At 36.2% G+C, this 19,344-nt stretch overlaps 2 protein-coding genes across 4 annotated transcripts in view; one reads left to right on the top strand and one right to left on the bottom strand.

The window, feature by feature from the left end:
• The window catches only part of MGC146850.L (uncharacterized protein mgc146850 L homeolog), a 36,175-nt gene extending 21,432 nt beyond the window's left edge, over window positions 1-14,743 (top strand). The window contains exons 10-14 of one of the 2 annotated variants that reach the window (XR_005967025.1): window positions 113-170; window positions 1,556-1,644; window positions 5,256-5,301; window positions 6,140-6,322; window positions 14,660-14,743. Coding sequence is in view for 1 of the 2 variants with exons in the window: in XM_041590533.1 (XP_041446467.1) it covers window positions 113-170; window positions 1,556-1,644; window positions 5,256-5,301; window positions 6,140-6,267 (321 nt within the window). In the remaining variant the exon portion in view is untranslated. Of the gene's footprint in view, window positions 1-112; window positions 171-1,555; window positions 1,645-5,255; window positions 5,302-6,139; window positions 7,075-14,659 lie in introns of those variants that run through there. The other variant, XM_041590533.1, reaches the window with a different exon arrangement.
• The window catches only part of abca4.L (ATP binding cassette subfamily A member 4 L homeolog), a 107,887-nt gene continuing 97,520 nt past the window's right edge, over window positions 8,978-19,344 (bottom strand). The window contains 7 exon segments of one of the 2 annotated variants that reach the window (NM_001095553.1): window positions 8,978-10,978; window positions 12,161-12,410; window positions 14,506-14,598; window positions 14,699-14,802; window positions 15,209-15,343; window positions 16,247-16,388; window positions 19,185-19,291. In NM_001095553.1, coding sequence (NP_001089022.1) covers window positions 10,853-10,978; window positions 12,161-12,410; window positions 14,506-14,598; window positions 14,699-14,802; window positions 15,209-15,343; window positions 16,247-16,388; window positions 19,185-19,291 — 957 coding nt within the window. In that variant the 3' untranslated portion in view covers window positions 8,978-10,852. 2 annotated transcript variants of the gene reach the window in all.

Genomic DNA, 19,344 nt, shown 5'->3' with positions numbered 1-19,344 from the left:
TATGGTAGAGTGAATTATTTGTAATGTAAACAGTGTAATTTAGAAGTAAAATCTGCACCATAAAAATCATGACAGAATCCCTTTAAATTCCTCTCAATCATGTTTTCTTCAGATATGCGAAACTGGTAATTTCTCTATCCACGTGGCACTTAGTAATCTAAGGCAAGATGGTAAGTAATTTACTTTTCTAATAAAATACATGCTGGGCATTGTCTGTTTACAATCTAATAGGGCTACTACTGAAATTCTATTTAAAATTTGTTATGCCTTTTAAATTAGAAAATTAGTTTTGTAGTTAAAAATTTCAATTTCAATTTTTAGTTATAGTCCTGCAATCAGTAATGTTAGTTTAAACACCCAATACATTATTACTTTCCCTTCATTGTTCTCTGTTAGGATTTAACTGGGAAAGAGAATCCAACTAAATATACTCCTTCTCCACAGTTGCTCAGACTGTAGAGCAGTCTAAATAAACCTTTGGGTGTAAACAAAAATTTAAATTGAGAAATGCTCTGTGAGCTGCGCCTAGAGAGATGAAAAATAATTTTTAAAGAAGAAATTATGGCACTACATAAACTAAGAAGTCCCTTGGATTTTTGGACATGCCCGCAGTTGATCAAATTTTGGGACAAGGTGGTTAACTACGTCACACAAACTCTTAATATACCGAGTGTGCAGACACCAGAGGCATGCCTTCTAGGTTTGGTTGAAAACATTTGACAAATACCAAAGTATTTTATTGAGGTTGCTGTACTTTTACGCAAGGAAGGCGATTACCCTAGTCTGGAAGTTACCCAGAGCTCCCTCCTTAAAATGTTGGAAATCCCTAGTAAATGCAGCTCTTCCCCTATACAAATTAACATACCTAAGTAGAGGTTGCCCGGACCGGCTTGGAAAGATCTGGGGCCATAGTTAGATGAACTTGACACAGCCTATGTGCAGGACAATGGTTAATGTGCTACAAGATATATATACTGCGTCACTTATGATGCATCGCCCTCGGCCTACCCCCCCTCTTTTCTTTCTGTTACCCTTCCCTCTATTAAACCTGCTATCCTCTGTTAAAAAGGTTAAAAATGCTTGTACCATCTTTTCCTGTTTCAGTCTAAGTAGGCATTGCTGCAATGATGAATATGCAGGGACACGATAGACTGGTGTAAATTTGACCTGTTTAATACTGTTTTTTTTCATGGATGTATCAAGCTTGAAAATAAAATCTTTAAAAAAAAAAAAAAAAAAAGAATTCCCTTGGATACTGTCACAATCATTTTGCTTTCTGCACTCAGCACATGTGCCCCCAAATGTGTCAGCACTAAGAATAGTAGATCTCATTGATATATAATGGTTTTTATTTAGCAACATAACAAAACTAGTCTGAACAGAAAATAGAGCAGTAGACCAGTGGTTCTCAAGCTTCAAAGTTTAGGTTAAGGACACTTGCTAAGTTTTGTGTTTGAGCTGCCTGACCGAAATGTATGAAAACAAACGTATTTATAGATGAACATGATTGTAGTGTTTGAGATGAAACCACATAACATCTTGGCTATCTTCCTAGGCTCAAGATCCCGGAGAATTCCTTTCCCAACAAGAAATCCTTTTACGTGGCTATTTCTCTTTGTATCCTGCCCTAACTACACATATGAGGTACACAGGAATAACTCATCGTTTCGTGGTATTGTTTTAATGTTTTAAAAAGTTGTGATGCACATTATAAACCTAATTCTCAGAGCAACACCAGAATTATTTTGCTCAAAATAGTTCTCTAGCACATTCCAAATGTTATATAAATGCTCAACCTTCAAAAGGTCTCACTGTATTAGACCAAAATAATGACTTGAAAGCAGAAATATGAAATGTCAACACAAAATGCAGTACTTTGCTGCTTAGTATTATTGGTCTGATGACATGTTTAGAATCACAGACCCTTTCTCAAGTGGAAAGAGGGTTCTTATGACCTGAAACATGCTGTGAGACATTTTTTGGTCCTTTTAGAATTATTTTACATCAACACAGAATTTATATCCCTAGAAATAAATAGGAATAAAAAACTGCAAGTGTGAAAAGTTGCCTAGAATTCCCGTTAGTTACAGAAGTTTCCTAATCAGTTTTACATCAGTACAACAGAGCTTGATAACTTCAATGTTTTTTTCTTGGCAAACAGTGTTGTATTGTAAATAGTCAAGATCCAGATTGGGTTTCTGTGCCCTTTTTAACACCACTTTTTTTAAACAAGCCCCTTAAAGAGTATGTGTTTGGTAAAAATATTATCCCCAATCAAATGTGTGGCTAATAGAGCCCGCACTCCAGTTGGGGGCAACGACAGTTTAAAAAAAATTGCCCCCAGCCAGCAATAGGCAATCCGTACTGGGGGGAGCTCCCAGTATGAGCGGCCTTGTTGGGGCATGCACATGTGCATAATTAGCGAATAATGTGACTTGTTCATTATGCACATGAGCGTGATGTCAGAAGCGCATTATGCGCATGTGCTATGTATGACATGGCCGCTCACACAGGGAGCTCCCTCTGGGGAGTGTCCTAGTGCTGGTAGGGGGCAATTTTTTTTTAAAAAAAAAAACTACTTTTACCCCTACTGGAGCCTGCACCTTTGGTTGGGGACAATATTTTTGCCCAACAGGTGCCCTTTAAGTGCTATAAAAAGAAACCTTGGAAACATTATTTTGGCACTCAGAAGGTTCTCAGAAAGGTTAATTTCTACATTACATAGTTTAATTTAGCTTAACCTATTTAGAGTTGCTTTTATACATTGATATGTTTAATATTCCTCAGCAGATTTATTACTTCTCCACTAAGTCACTCAATGAACAGTCGGCTAAAATATTTGAAAAAGGGCATTGCGTCTGACATTATTGAAATGGCAATCTTAGTATTCTTATCACTCACTTCAAGATAAACTACTATACCCGGCAGCAGATTGACTTCACTAAGGCTATGTGAGTTGAAGAAAACATTCTCAGAGGCCTAACTAATGTGGGCAAATTGGCCACTGCATAGACAAAGCCATACCTCCAAGCAAAAAAAAAAAAAAAGAGAGCCTTTTAATCCGAATATAATGACTATTTAAAAAAAAAAATATATATATATATATATATATATATATATATATATTTATAATGTTTGTTAAATGAAGAATAAAACTTTCTTTTTAGTTTTTTTAAAATGTGGTATTGTCTAATGCAAAAATAACTAGGATTCCCATCCCTTCACCCTTCACTCTTCTTCTGTTGTAGCTTTGAAGGGAATCCTTAGATAGTTTGTATGTGTGGTGTGAATTTGGTGTCATGCTGAACTACACAAAATAAATATACACTTTTGATTGCAAGTGAAATTATGTATTTTTTGGTCCATGGTATACTGTTTGGAAGGTACCAGAATTTTCCACTTCTACCCCATTTCTCTTTTTTTTTTTATTTTTTTTTTATAAGGGAATGGTCCTCATAGACGGAGTGCCCTAAACACATGACCTGATATATCTTCTGTAATTTGGAATTTACCTTATTGGTTTGATTTTGAATATAGATTCTCAGAATAATTACTATAAGGCTTGATAGGAAACTGCTATTCCAGAGTCATACATGCTGGCACAAAACTGGACCAACAAAACCAAGGCGGAGCAGTTAAAAAGTGTTTATTTAAAGGAGAAATAAACCCTTGGCACCCTCCACTCCTTTCACTGTTTGCTTCACTGCCGCTGCTCCAAGTTCTCTGCCTGCAGTTTTTTTTTCTTTTTTAGAAGCCTCCCTTCTGCTGACCTGCTATAAATGTGCAGAGTTGCGCAGTGGAGTTCAAAGGCACATCTTCTGTCTGTGTTCTAATCCTCTTCTGTAGAGCAGGCAATGCAGATTTTGAAGGAGCATGCGTAATCTTTTTTCTTAATGAGCATCTACTGTGTATGCTCCCACAAGATCCATGTCAGCAACTGTCAAAAAGACAGAAGATGGCCCCTTTGAACTCCGCTGCACAACTCTGCAAATTTATAGCAGGTCAGCAGAGGGGAGATTTCTGCTGAAGAATAAATACTGCAGAGGTGGGGGGCAGTGAAGCAAACAGTGGAGGGGGGTGGAGAGGGTGAACGGGTTAGTTCTCCTTTAGGGTGGTGGCAGATGGGGAGATTAGTCGCCCAACAAATCTTTGCTTCTGCGGGCGACTAATGTCCCCAAAATGCCTTCCCGCCAGCAAGAATACATACTGCCGTCAGGATGGCATACAAATTAATTTGGATTTCTAAAGTCGCCTGAAGTTTCCTTGTTTCCTTTAGCTGGTTACTGTTCATCATTTCTCTTTTTTTGGTTTACAGTTGATTATCAGATTAGGCACAATTTTAATAGGAGAACTTCTATTGAACAAATATGGAATCAAGTATTTGATTCTTCCAGCTTGCTATATGATCGAACCCTTCACAGTAACTACAAAATTATCTTGTTAGCTCTATTCCCGGTATCACACTTTTTGGCTTATCTGAACTGAATTAGTTTTTTTTGGAGTTTCAGTTTTATATTTTAATCACGGTGTCACAATTTAATATTCTGCCATTTATGGTGGGAAGAAATTGTCATTCATCCATCATATTTTTCCTTTGCATGACTGAAAGAGTTTATAATCATCAGAGTCAAATAACAGATCTGGTTTTTAGGACCCCGTACACAGACTATCTAATGCCATGCCAGCTGACCCAGCTTTAATGCAAGAAGCCAAAATGGACATGAACCTTGTTAATGTGATGTTTTTCACTTTAACATTACTAAGAAAATGTAATTCAATTCACCAGCCAATTGCCATGCTCTGAGAATTATCTGATTGCAATCCATTTAGCTGCCACTTTCTCAGAAGTGTTTGCTGGAACAGATTTCTGACAAATTCATAGCAAAGCCAAACTTTATTTGTTACTTCTTTTTGCATAATTGCTTTGAATTTGTATTTCAGTTACTGATTGCTTTAATTTATGTAACTGTGAGGAAAAGAAAAGCGTTAAAGATATAGGAAAAGTTTAGGAAAGATCAGTTGTCAATCCTCACCTTCAACTGTAAAAAGTGCATATAGCATAATGAAAATAGAACATGGAAAAAGACTGGATATACATTTTCAGAGATGCAGTATTTGGAGACAGCTGAGTCAGTCTGAGAACTTTAGAGGTTAGTTATTTTATATGTGTCTCTGTATAACTTAATAATTATGCCATTACTGTTGCTATTTTGCTATAGTATGTTATATAACCATAGTGTGTTTATGTGTTTTAGGTTGGAAGCTGGATCAGTTTTACAGTCATGACCCAGTGTGTTCCAGGTATGAATTCTTACTTGCATGTAACGTGATCTGTGCACAGACCTCCAACAGAGTCTAATCATCTACCCCCAAAAATTCAGAAACCCTAACCTGGGCCAACGACTGACCCAGTAAGAACATGAAAATATGCAAATTTTCAAAGTGTTAGTAAGTCTCTACGTTTATTACAATGTACAATAGTGCAGGATTATTTTCCTATAGAAGGGGATGCTTCCCTTGCCTTGTTCCATTGTGAAGTCCTGGATTCTGGTACTTGAAGTCCCTCTGCTCTCCAGAGAATCTGTGCACCCACTGTGGAAAGCAGGGGTACCCAGAATCTAGAACTTTACAATGGAACAAGGTAAGAGAGAGGCTGCATTACATTCTGAACCTAGAAGGAAATGGTTTGCTCTAGTATCATGGTTCCCTTTCTGAAGAATCTGATATGTTTATGTAAAAAACAAATTCATATAGTACATTTACATTAGTGATACATCAAATCCACTATTTGGGGATTTGGCTGAATCCCAAACCAAATCTGAAACCTAAATGGCAGGGAAGGTTTAAAACAATTCATGTGTGGAAAAGAAATAGCGATTTCCTTGTTTGTGTGATGAGAAGTCACATGTTTTTAAGGATTTGGATTCAGCCAAATCTGAATCCTGCTATAAAAGGCGGAATCCTAATCCAAATCGTAGATCGCGCATCCCTAATTTACAATTTAGTTCTGATAGGGTTTATGCACCTTTTCTACTGAATGAGCTCATGACAACAAAGTCTGGTATATTTTCCATTTAAGCTTTCACAGCATCAGATTCCCATAAGTTGTCTACTTTACTTGTCTACTTTTCTGTTTCAGTTGGACTTTTTACTCTGATTGGATTCATTCAGATGACTATTTGGGCAAAAGATAAACATCACAGATATGTGAAAGAGTTCAAGGACTATCCCAGGCTGCGGATGTCAATCGTTCCCTTCTTGCTATGAAAAATGCACCTGCTAATAGAAAGAAGACATGCTGTTGTGTGAAATAGTTATTAAGGTTTGTGGAAGACAGTTCCCAGAGAGAATGCTAATGTTACTTGCAAAAACTCTGTGCCTGGAACTGAAATTAACTGATGTATTTGATTAGTAGACATAGAAAAAAATGTCCTCGTTTGACTCTTCCACCTGTTACTCCTCAATCCACGTTATTGCAAAATGGCAAAATTAGTTGGTTTTTTTTTTGTAGTCACAAAGCTTAATTCAGGATCTCACACACTCTTTAATTGTAGTTAATATAAAATATTTTACTTCGAGGGACACATAATCATTTTATGGCCTTGAATTAAAAATATGCAGCCAGGTCAGTGAAACAGTTTTCATTATTTTGACTCTGTACCCCACCACAAATGAAGCAGTTGATGTGATTGAATTGTACTTTCACCTTTAATTCAAGGCGTTTAACAAAAATATCATATGAGCCATTTAGGATGAGCCATTTTTACACGCGGCCCCCCCAATTTCAGGGAGTCAGAATTAAGAAGTGATGTAGAAAGTAGAAGTGATGAGGGTTACATGGATGCAGATGGTTATTCTGAGCCTTGAAAACTGTTTACAGAGGTGATTGGAAACGCAATTGTATTTTACAGCATTGGTAAATGTTACCTTTTTATTATAAGATCTTTTTCACCTACCTTGAGCAGGCTCAACAATCCAAACTATTTGCACAATATGTCGGTGATCAAACTTTTTACTTTACTGCACATTTTAAAGGAATACATAACATAATAAAAAAATATTTTTCTCATTTTCTCCGTTGTGCAGTTATCAGTTATTAATATTGTCATAATATCTTGTTAATATAGGGTGTATTGTATATTTAACTGCAGAGTTTCTCATGGTCCAGCATAAACTGAAACATGTTGGTATCATTTACAACCATATGTCAGGGCAAGTACCAAGGGTGGATCTAGCAATAAAGATTCCTTCTTTTTAAACAGTGTAACCCTCCCAGATATCCCAAAACATAGAGGACTAGTTAGATTTCACAATCTCTTGTTTATGCAAATAAATATACTATTTTCTTCCCATTGTTTCTGAAGGTTCCATTTTTTGATCATACCTGCTTTTCACTTCTCAGTCTTTTGGTTTGTCGTAGGGGTCTGTGCAGACCTGCCTGGCCCAGCTCAGTGCTGGCGTTATGTGTAGTTTGCTAGAAGTAGTTTAACACCTCAGTCAAATTAATATATTAGGTCTTTGCAACAGCAAAGCATTTAAATTTTCACTCTCCCAAGGCTATTTGTTGGCCTATTGGTCATTGTCTTCACCTGGCTGTTCTTTCTATCTCCCAATTTTATGTATCTAATTTTCATATTAACACAAGGCCGACTTAAGTCCCATCCACGGGGCAGATTTACTAAAGTGACCGTCGCTAGTGAAAATTCGCCAGAAATCTCATCCGTGGGGACATTGCCAACTTACTAATAGGCGTAGAGGAAAATTCCCTAGCGAAAGAGACAGTCACTAGTGCAGTTTCGCGCCCTATCGCCAGATAGAATTTTTAACAAATGATCGTTACTCCGCAAATTCACTGAAGTGTAATTTTACAGAACGTTACCTCTTTCACCAGTTTCCTTCCCTTAGGAACTGATAAGATGAAGCTACATCCTCCTCAATCTTATGTCAGTGACATCATATCCTGTATGCCAGAAAGTCATAAAACTTCGCCTGCATTCGGCTACAGAGACACAATTTTGCATTTTAGTGTAGTGGTAGTGAATTTGCGCCTGGCAAAATAAAGCAAAGTGTGGCAGATCGTTCGCCCTTTAGTGAATTTGCGCCATGAATTTAACTAATTTATCAAAAAATCAAGTATGTGCAAGAAAGGTCTCGACAAAATCGTGTGACAATTCGAATCGTACTAATTTTTTGGAGTAAGACGCCCCAGAATTGCTTGAATTTTTCGAGTTGTCGTTTTTTGGATTATCGTATGAAAACCCAGCGCAGATCACAATGTTAGGAAAAATCTTCACGGACATCTGCCATTGACTTTCTACATGACCTCAACAGGTTTTAGCTGGAGTACTTTTAGCAGCTTTGGGGTATAATAAATGGAGTAGGGAGGAATAGAGAAAGAAGGATGCCTCCTAGGCAGCTCTATCTACCAGGCAGATAACAAACAAGCCACACCCTCCTCTGAGGCTAAACACACCTCCCCCAGCTCATCGGTCAGTACACTCTTGTATTGCCTTCAATGAAGTTGCCAGATATGGAGTGTGTGATGTCATCTGCTCCTCCCTTTGATGTTATGCTGTGTGATGTCATCTGCTCCTCCTGTATCATGGCTCCTTCATCCCCTATTTTACTCCACTACATAATTAATCTCATTTTTTTTCCTCTAAAAATCAGAGTTTTCCCCAACAGAAAAAAAAATTGAGATTTAATAAATAGGCCCCTAAAGCCTTGAAACATAGAGTTATTATTCATGATAAATATACACATAGTAGCTGAATTATTATATCTGTAAACATAGGTCAAAGAATGAAAGTAGTAAATCTAGTAAATGATTGTATTTGTTGTACTTTCAGTCTTGATATGTTCCTTTTTAGGGTTGGCAGCTTCCCTGAAAAAAGAAAATACCACTATCTGATCTTTGTTATGGCTTCTTAGAAAACTTCCTTCATAAACAGTGTATAAAGAATTTGTTAACCAGTTGTTTTCATTCTCTGTAACGTTTATTGATCTAATTATAATGCATAACTTTGCCATACAAATTATTTTACCAGGAGAGCTTTTATTTTTATGTGCCGTGCAAAATAAAGACATGAAATATCAGCCATCTAAAGTAAAACAGCTGCACAGGCCTTTCAAAGATACATTTCCACAGTTAAATTCAGGTTTATTTTTTTATTTAATATGATGATATTTATATTTAAAGGTGCACCCATCTTATTTAGAAAAAGGTGTTTATTTCTTTACAAATAGTAATAATAGTGAGTATAAATCCAGTGGAGTAGATGAATGTATAGTTAGAACAGGGTTATGTCAGTATCAGAATGGCCAGTCTTTAATTTTTTTCTTGCCTGAGCACAAATGAAACATTACAGGCATAGCTGGGAAGAGACAATCACTGTAGCCATAATACTCCATTCCAACTCACAAGCACATGCCTTTATGTAAGATGGGACACTCCTAAATCTAGAACATTACTAGACTGTATCATTTTTGGTATGAACGGGTTGGTTCTGGTATGGCAGCATTTATTCCTTGTTCCCTCACTGCAGCTTTTAAATAGTTCAGTGTTTTATTTAAAAAATATGTTTTTTAGCCAAACACCTTTAATATAAAATGTTCCCCTATGCAACAGAAGAATCTGTTAACTATCTCTTTTAAAGCATCATTAAAAATAACTAAAAAAATAACTAAAACTTAAGTTGGTGAAACGTTATCAGTGATAACTGCGGTGCTTTCTTGCTTTAATGGGTAAACAGCCCCTAGATTTGCCATCATGGGTATTTCTATTTAGAATGATGGCTGCAAGCACAGTAATAGTATTCAGGTATCACAGACTAATACCATGTCCTCAGTTACCTTTTGTATCTGAACCTTATAATAAGGGGGTTATTTATCAAAATCTGAGTTTATCCCATTATTTTTTTAAATATACACCGACCAAATCCGCACGGGTTATTTCCCCTTATTTAACAATACATTTTCCCGAAAAATTCCAGTGCAGAAAAAAAACTCGAAAATTGTGAAAATCTGAAAAAAATTCTATTTTTTTTCAGATTTTTGCATGAAAACCACCAAATCTTCAGCTTTTTGTACGAAACCCAGCGCAGGATATCTTCGGGACTTCTCCCATTGACTTATATAGAACCTCGGCAGGTCTGAGATGCCAGATTGTGGGATTCAGACTTTTTCCATCCTCAGGGTATAATTAATCAGGAAAAAAATCAAGTTTTTTTTCCCCACTAAAAATACGTATTTTATAGTAAAAAAAATGATTTCTTTTAGTTTTTGGCATTCGGACTTTAATAAAGAACCCCCTAAGTGTGAATCCGTTGTTAGTAGGAAATCAAAATTATGAATAACATTTGCAAATTCTAATGTGTGAGGGGCAGCATCCAAATCTTAATCCAACCTATACCTTTCTTTAGCATTGCAGAACAGCACTGTACATAAACTCTTAGTAATTTATTTCTATAATCAGCATATAAATAATGGAGGGTAGCGGTCAGATACTATAAACATTACACAGTAGGTTGTAACATTTTAGGAAATTATGTATGAAAATATGTGAAGGTGCTGTTGTTGACTTGTGTTTTTTTGAATATAGAAATATTTTGCTTGTAAGCTTGTTTTTTATATTAAAAAAAAAGTATCACTGATAAAAAATTAGTATTCTGCTTAAGTTACTCACTGTGTAATTAGAGCACAGTAGCTGCAATGGCGCATGTTGCTCACCTATGTACTAGGGATGACTGCCGGGACTATGATTACTGGTGAATATTTGTATCACCATTTTGCAGCTCAAAAAGCAACTTTGTTATTATAAAATATCTGTCACTATTCAGTATGCGGCTGCCCTTTATTGTGCAGGTGTTTTTGGTGGTGGAGCAGGTGCTACTTTCACATCACGTGTGGCCCCTGCAGCTCGAGGATGCAAATGGATATCTTCATCGTCTGTTTGTTGTTTGGCAAAGTTCACAAATACCTATAAGGCAGACAATTGAGAAACCCCATATATATTATTAACAGTGTAAAATGGCAGTGTGAAATGCAGCAAAAGGCTAACCCAAGGAGAAGATGGTCAAACAGCGGTACAGGTATTGGCAATATAACCAATCACACTATAACCGCAGATTAAAATATAAATTATACAATGCAACTAAAGTTTACAATTGTATTGGGAAACATCTGTGTAAATAACTGTGCGACAGGATTCCCAAAAATACGAACCTTGATGGAAGTGATCCAACCGGCAGATCAAATCAGTTAGCCAGTTTGTTTGCGTCAATAAATATTCATTAAAATAGGTATTTATCATTGTACAAGCCTTTAGGATTCATTATCACATAGCAAATGGGATATCAAATTCCATAGAAAACTATGAACAATGATAACATTTATTTTTTCAGGTTTCTTTTTTTCTAGTGGATTCCAGGGTTATGTCAAACGATGAAGGGGATTGAGGTTATTTTATTAAGGTTTCCCGGGCTTGTGTAGTGTAATGTATTTGCTGCAACATATAAGTCCATTCAACTTTAACTTCCTGCCATATGCAAATTAGCCAACGCTAGCGCAACTTTGCTTCGCTTGGCGCAGTAATGCTAGCTCAACTTTGCCAGTGTTCGGCGCCCTGGTCACAACTTTGGATGTTAGTGAATTAGCGTTGTCCTGGTGAATCTACGCCTGGCAAAGTGTTGCACTGTGAGCGAAGCCGTCGCTGGCAAATTTTCGGAGGTTAGTGAATTTGCCCCTGTATGTCACTTAGCCCTAAGGGCTATGGCACACTAGGAGTTAGTTGCCAGCAATAAATTTCCTCTTCCGTGGACGACTAATCTCCTGCAAAAGCTTTTCCACTGGTTTTCCAGAGATGCCAGAAGTATCCTTGCGAGGCATGTGTTTGGGTGGGGTTCTCCCAGTTATGCCAGTTTCATGCCACTTTCCAAAAATAAAAAACTTGGTACTATATAAATAATGTATTATAATAATAATGATATTTAGCATTGTGGCACTTACATTCTTGAAACAACCAAACTCACATGTTGCTATAAAGTTTAGTCTTTTGTTTGTCAGGGTCATTATTTTGGGAGACAAAACATAGATGCTGTTAAGGAATAGTCAGTGACATGAGTGAGAGCAGACAGATCTACTTAGGTTTTTAGTGACTTACCTGATCTAAAGTAGTCTGTGACACAGAATACTCCTCGATGTTGAGGCTGTCTTTATTGGAGATAAGAAGCTGGAATACCCTTGCCAGTGAAGATGAGGATATCTGGTACTGTAACATGTTGTAGTGTTTTTCCCTTTGCACGCTGCCAGGGAAGTTAGTTTGAATAAATTTCTCTACAGGACTTGCATCTGGGGCGAAACCTGGCTTTGAGGCTCTCACCTTCATGGTCACAATGTAACCGTCTCCAAACCTGCAAATAAAGCATTACACCATTATGGTCCCCTGGTTTGATAAGTTTTATATAATCCTTAAAAATTAAAACGTTTTTATAAACATGGCTTCTACTTCTAGGTCCTTATGCTATTATACATATATGCTTTTGGATTAATTACGAGGAATGACAATATACTGTACTGTTGGCCTCCACTAATAACATTGGTGTTTGCTATACAAATACAACTATAGTTTATATGAACAAGCTGATAGTGTAGCCATGGGGGCAGCCATTCAAGCACAGGATACACAGTAGACTGCAGATAAGTTCTAAAGAAACCCATTGTATACTAGAGAGCTTTATCTGTTATCTGCAATGTAACCTGTGCATTTTCTCCCTTTTCAGCTTTAAATGGCTGCCCCCATGGTCACACAGCAACTTGTTTATAAAAACTATTGTAGAGATTCGGAATCAAACACACCAGCTATACCAGCACAGCACAACAGTGCATTATATTTTCATTACTTCAAATGTTATTTTTTTGGTGTTACTGTTCCTTTAATTACATTATAACAATATTTAGTTTCTAAATAAGTTTTCCATCCAATATTTTCCTTCCTTCATTTAGGGGCAGATTTACTAAGGGTCGAATATCGAGGGTTAATTAACCCTCGATATTCGACTAGGAACTAAAATCGTTCGACTTCGAAGTCGAACGATTTAGCGCTAATCCTATGATCGAACGATCGAAGGATTATTCGTTCGATCGAACGATTAAATCCTTCGAATCGAACGATTCGAAGGATTTTAATCCAACGATCGAAGGAATATCCTTCGATCAAAAAAACGCTGGCAAGCCTATGGGGACCTTCCCCATAGGCTAACATTGACTTCGGTAGCTTTTAGCTGCCGAAGTAGGGGGTCGAAGTTTTTCTTAAAGAGACAGTACTTCGATTATCGAATGGTCGAATAGTCGAACGATTTTTAGTTCGAATCGTTCGATTCGAAGTCGAAGTAGTAGTCGAAGGTCGAAGTAGCCCATTCGATGGTCGAAGTAGCCAAAAAAACACTTCGAAATTCGAAGTTTTTTTAATTCGAATCCTTCACTCGAGCTTTGTAAATGTGCCCCTTAGTGTTGTTCTAGTTTATGAGGCTTATTTACTAAAACTCAAATTGATCAAATTTTTTTATCAACAACTCATTTATCAATGATTTTTCTCGAAAAAATCGCAGCGACAAAATGTCACAACAAAATTGAGTGTCGATTCATTTCATACGATTGATGAGCCGAAAACTCGATTTTAACGAATTTTCACTGCAATATCTCGACTTTTTCAGATTATCTGGTGAAAACCATGACTTTTTCAGATTATCCAGTGCAGACCAGACTTCAGGGACACCTGCCATTGACTTCTACATGACTTTGACAGATTTGAGATGGTGTATTTTCAGATTTTTACAAAAAAAAAACGGAGTTTTCCCCATAAAAGCCTCGACCAAAAAAAATCAAGGTTTAATAAATTGGCCCCTTAGTGTTGTTATTGTTAAATTATCTTGCAAGGTTTATTGTTCAGGATGATGCTGGAAAGGTAGACACCGGCTTATACATATATATATATATATATATATATATATATATATATATATATATATATATATATATATATATATATATATATATATATATATAATTTTGACTGTGTCTAAATTGTGTCTAAATTTACCAGCACAGAAAGGGTGAGATAAACTATATTTATATATAACTATATATATAACTATATATATAACTATATATATATTTATTGATAATTTACTACAGCGTGATAAAATATTTCAATATCGATACAATTTATTAACATGTATTTTTAAAGTGCCAACATATTGTTCAGTGCTGTAAAATAAACTTTTTATACAAAGAAATCACATGAATTACATACATAGAACATACAGAGTTACATACATAATGACCATTGCTGGTACAAAAGGTGAGGATGGCCCTGTGCAAAAGAGCTTACAATCTAAAGGAGAAGGGAATGAGACACAAGGTGTGGGAATTACAGTATATATATATATATATATATATATATATATATATATATATATATATCTAATTAGCACAAATAAAACTTACTTATACTTCAGATGTTGTATGGTGCCAAGACATTTGAACTTGCCTTTGACCATTATGGCAAGACGAGTGCAAAGAGCTTCACATTCTTCCATGCTGTGTTGATAAAATGACAAGAAAATGAACTCGTATAACATCCGTTTGTTTTGCCTTTCAGCACTATGAGCAGTGGACATTACCAGACAAACAAAAATACCTGTGAGAAGTCAAAATCACCGCTCTGCCCTCTTTAATGATGCTGACTATGGAGTTCCACAAGAATCGGCGTGACTGAGGATCCATACCTGTTGTTGGTTCATCCTGGACAAAAGATTGAAATCATTAGCAAAGTGTCAAAAATAGTAATGTTTACTAAATCAATGTAATTTCACAGGTTTTTGTCTTTGACTGCGTTTGCTATTTATAAAGCTTTAACAATTTTCCATTCCAAGTGTTGAACTTATTGAAGAGTAGAAAAAAATTGCTGATCTCTTCTCTTATTTTGGCCAAAAAAATCTTTCTACAGCTAAAGCAATAAAAATAATGACATTTTGCCTGGTCTCAACCAATAAACAAATTTAATGACATTTTGATTCTGTGTGTCACAAGGTTACCCAGTTCAGCCTTATTACCTAGACTGGCAGACTATCACTCTGAGCCAAAGAGCCTTTCACATGGATCTTAGGCAGAATGTAGAGATATAAAGATACAAGGAAACAGAACTAACCAGCAGCACTACGGGAGGACATCCTATGAGGGCAATTGCAGTAGCCAGCTTGCGCTTGTTTCCACCACTGTATGTCCCAGCTAGATTGTCTGCATATTTTCCAACTCCCAGTTTTTCAATGCCCCAGTCTGCAACCTGTATAAAAGATACATGATGCCATCAATACAGTGACAGAAATAAAATGAAAAAAAAAAAAAAAAAGTAAAATTTAGAATTAGAAGGCAGAGAATAACACAATGGCATGGATATCCACTCCTATAACAGTTTCTCTTTGCCACTTGTCATTTTAAAATGCAATTGGTCACTTTTTCAGATCATTTGTTCATTCTGGTTATTTAATTAGTAGGATTCATTGGTTAGATGGAAATATTTGTGTTGCAATGGCAATAGATAGTGGCATAGAACATTTAGGGCTCATTATATCAGACCATATTCTTCACTGCAAGACCATGCCTCCAATTCATTCTCTTGCCACAGATTACTGCCAGGATATGTTTGTTAGGAAATAAGGATTATGTAAAATATAGAATGCATGACTGCAGAGATATGAGAGGATGATTTTAAGAAACTGAACAATTATATTTATGAGCCAAATCTAGATGTTTTAATCAGACACTACTTTGCAGACACAAAGAAAGGCCATGCAATATTTGATTACACCTATGAGACAACGAGAAAATTATAGACGTTGTGCAGTTAAGCAGCCAAAATCTCTGAAAAAAGAAACACTATTATCAGTGATCCCCAACCAGTGTCTCATGAGTAACATGTTGCTCTCCAACCCCATGGATGTTGCTCTCAGTGGCCTCAAAGCAGGTGCTTATTTTTGAATTTCTGGCTTGGAGGGAAGTTTTGGTTGCATTAAAACTGCTAAATATAGTGTCCTGTAGGCTGCCAGACCACATGGGGCTACCAAATGGCCAATCACAGCTCTTATTTGCACCACCCAGGACATATTTTCATGTTTGCATTGCTCCTTAACTTATCTTATCTGAATGTTGCTCAAGAGTAAAAAAGGTTGGGGACCCTCGCTATTACCATATCAATTTCATCCTCAGGTACTCCACGTAATCGCCCATACAGCTGAAGATGTTCACGGCCAGTCAAGAGATCATCAAGGGCATCGAACTGAGGACAGTATCCCGTGTTCTGGTGCACATCAGCAATGTCCTGCAGGATGCTGAAAGATCAAATACACCTACAGTAGTTGCTTATGGATACTTAATACACAAAAACAAAAATTACCGTGTAAGTGCCAATGACCTAGGCTACACAACTGGAGTAATACAGTATAATACAGTGCAGCATTTCCATTCAAATGTCACAGGGACAAGTGGATGCAGCCACAAAGGCATTTTGGTCACATTCTGGTAGCAAATAAACTCATTAAAGGGGTTGTTCACCTTTACATTAAGTTTTTGTATGATGTATAGAGTAATGTTCTGAGACAATCTGCAATTGGTTTTGATTTTGTATTATTTTTGAATTATTTAACTTTTTATTCAGCAGCTCTCTAGTTTGCAATTACAGCAATTTGGTTGTTAGGGTGCAAATTACTCTAGCAACCATGAGTTGAATAAGAGGCTGGAATATGAATAGGTAAGGGCCTGAAATGAAAAGATGAGCAATAAAAAGTAGTAGTAGTTATAACAATAAATGTAGCCTTACAGAGCATTTATATTTTATATGGGGTCATTTGAAAATTGGAAGAAGGCGGCAAATAATTCTAAAACTCTAAACAACAGTTTATAAAAACAATTGAAAAGTTGATTAGAATTGGTCATTCTATAACTTAAAGGTGAAGCACCCCTTTAATGTAGTCTCCTGTCAGGCTCCATTCTTATACTGCATAAGGTCCATATTATACCATCTCCGACTGTTCTTGTAAACACTCACACTGCTTGCGGCTCCATCTTACAGTTAACAGGTGTGGGCACTGTTGGCAAAATGTGTGCCGTTGGAGTCATGTTCACGAAGATAATTCATGGTGGAGATTATGTTTTACATTAACGGTTCCAATAATAGAAACTTGTTTTTGAAATGAGACAAAAAATAGGCCTTTGTTGCCATGCTCTATTCAAGAAATTAATTTTGCTAATGATGTTTTTTCTACACAAATAGTCTGTATAATGACTTTCTGCAACCTGCTGTAGCAGATGCTGGCAAAACATGCTGACATTGCTTCTGGGAAACCAAGGAGAGGAGTTATTAAACCTACCTCCCAATTTTCTACCACACAGAGGATGCATTTGCTGTGAAATACAATTAATTTAGCAATTACATTTGATTTGTTATAAATGTACCCATAATTTCACTTTAACTGCACACTTTGCTCCCTGAAATGACCAAGCAAATTCCTCTTCATGGGTGCTATTCCTGGAAGTGGCTAATGTGTCTGTTGTTCTCCTAGAATATAAATTCTATGTGAGCTGGGCCCTTGTCTATTTATTAATTGAGATTCCTGTTTGTTACTACTATATTGCAATGAGCTATGTAACTTGTTGACGCTATATAATTAAATGAGGATGACAAATGAAGCAAATCTTTTAGAGGAAGCAATCACCTTCCTTAGCAAACATATTTTATGTATCACTAAATGCTACAAGACTGATAATCATACATTTGATATTCCATAATTCTGATTAATATCCTATTAGACAGTAATATATCTGAAAGCAACAATAGTCCACTGCTAAATATACCAAGTCTTATAACTAAAGCTTTGAGGGAAATAATTAGAAATGCAGCCAGTAGGATACAAAAAAAAGAAAGAGCTTGCACATCTTGCACATACACATCAAATGATATAACCATTTTGTTACTGGATACTGATTACTGATATTTCTCAAGGCAGATGTATCTACAGTATAAGGAATTTATCCCATTTAATTTCACAGACTGATAACTTCATTAAGCCCCAAAGTTAGCATTCAGCTGTCATAATGAAACTGTGAATTAGTTTGCACTGAAACAACAAAATCAGTCAATTATAATATGGGGACTTTTGAGGCTTGAAGAGAAAAATACATGGGTTGTCACATATTTGGGACATTCTCACTGGCCAGTTCTAAAAACAATATGAGGCTGCTAAATTCTGCTGTAAGATATATTTGGGCTTAAATACCTTGAAATGAGTATAAAGAGAACTGAGCTGTGATATGCTGACAAGTAGACACTATGCAACAGGTCTTGCATCATCTTGGTAAGATTCTGTGCTTATTTCTAATTTTTGTATACTATGCATATGCATGTCCACTCCAACACTGCACTAGAAATCCTTCGCAATATTTTAATCTTTGTTTGACCTAGTCAGTTACTACATGAAGTTTGCATTGATCTGTTTTGGAAATAGTAGAAACTAAAAGAGATAATTATTTAGGCTTGAAAGATATTGAGAATATGTGGACTTGTGTGTGCTTGGTTAGACAGGGAATGAAAACTAAACCTTTATTTTTAATAAAGGAAACATTTTTTTAAATATGGTTTTGTCTATTAGAGGTCTGTACTGCAAGAGTATGAGTGGTGGAACCTGGTCAGTTTATGTGCCAGGATAGTTCATAAGCATTATGGGTAGCAGAGAAATCCCTGGTTGCCTTGCATGGTTGTAAGGGTATTAATAGAAAAATATCAGATGATAGTATGAGCTTTTTAAGTATGAAAAATGGTAGAGATTATTATATGTTACAAAATCTGCCATATTTTTGAATGAGTGCAAATATTTATACTTTGAAATTTCTTGCACAGCACTTGATTTCAGCCTCACATCTTTATATATGACGGCAGGCTTAGCCAAACAGCTTCCTAAAAACGTAACCACGAAGAACCTCTCCATCTCTGTTTCATTACATACAGACTTACAAAGTTTCATCTTTTCATAATATGAAAATAAAATTCCCTTTTGGCTCATTGCTTTTGCAGAGATGGTGACACTCTGTGTGGATTTTAATTTTTACCCATAAAGAATATCAATTCACACCTGTATCCAGCCACAGAGGCATCTCCTGACGTTACTTGAATATCTCCAGTAAGCATCTTGAATGTGGTGGTCTTTCCAGCGCCATTAACTCCCAGCAGGCCAAAACACTGCGGAAAAATGATTAAAATTATTTCTTGAACATTTCCTTATATCTGAAGTA

Source organism: Xenopus laevis, chromosome 4L, assembly GCF_017654675.1.
Source record: "Xenopus laevis strain J_2021 chromosome 4L, Xenopus_laevis_v10.1, whole genome shotgun sequence".
Taxonomy (NCBI): Eukaryota; Metazoa; Chordata; class Amphibia; order Anura; family Pipidae; genus Xenopus; species Xenopus laevis.
This window is presented reverse-complemented; position numbering and strand designations above follow the sequence as displayed.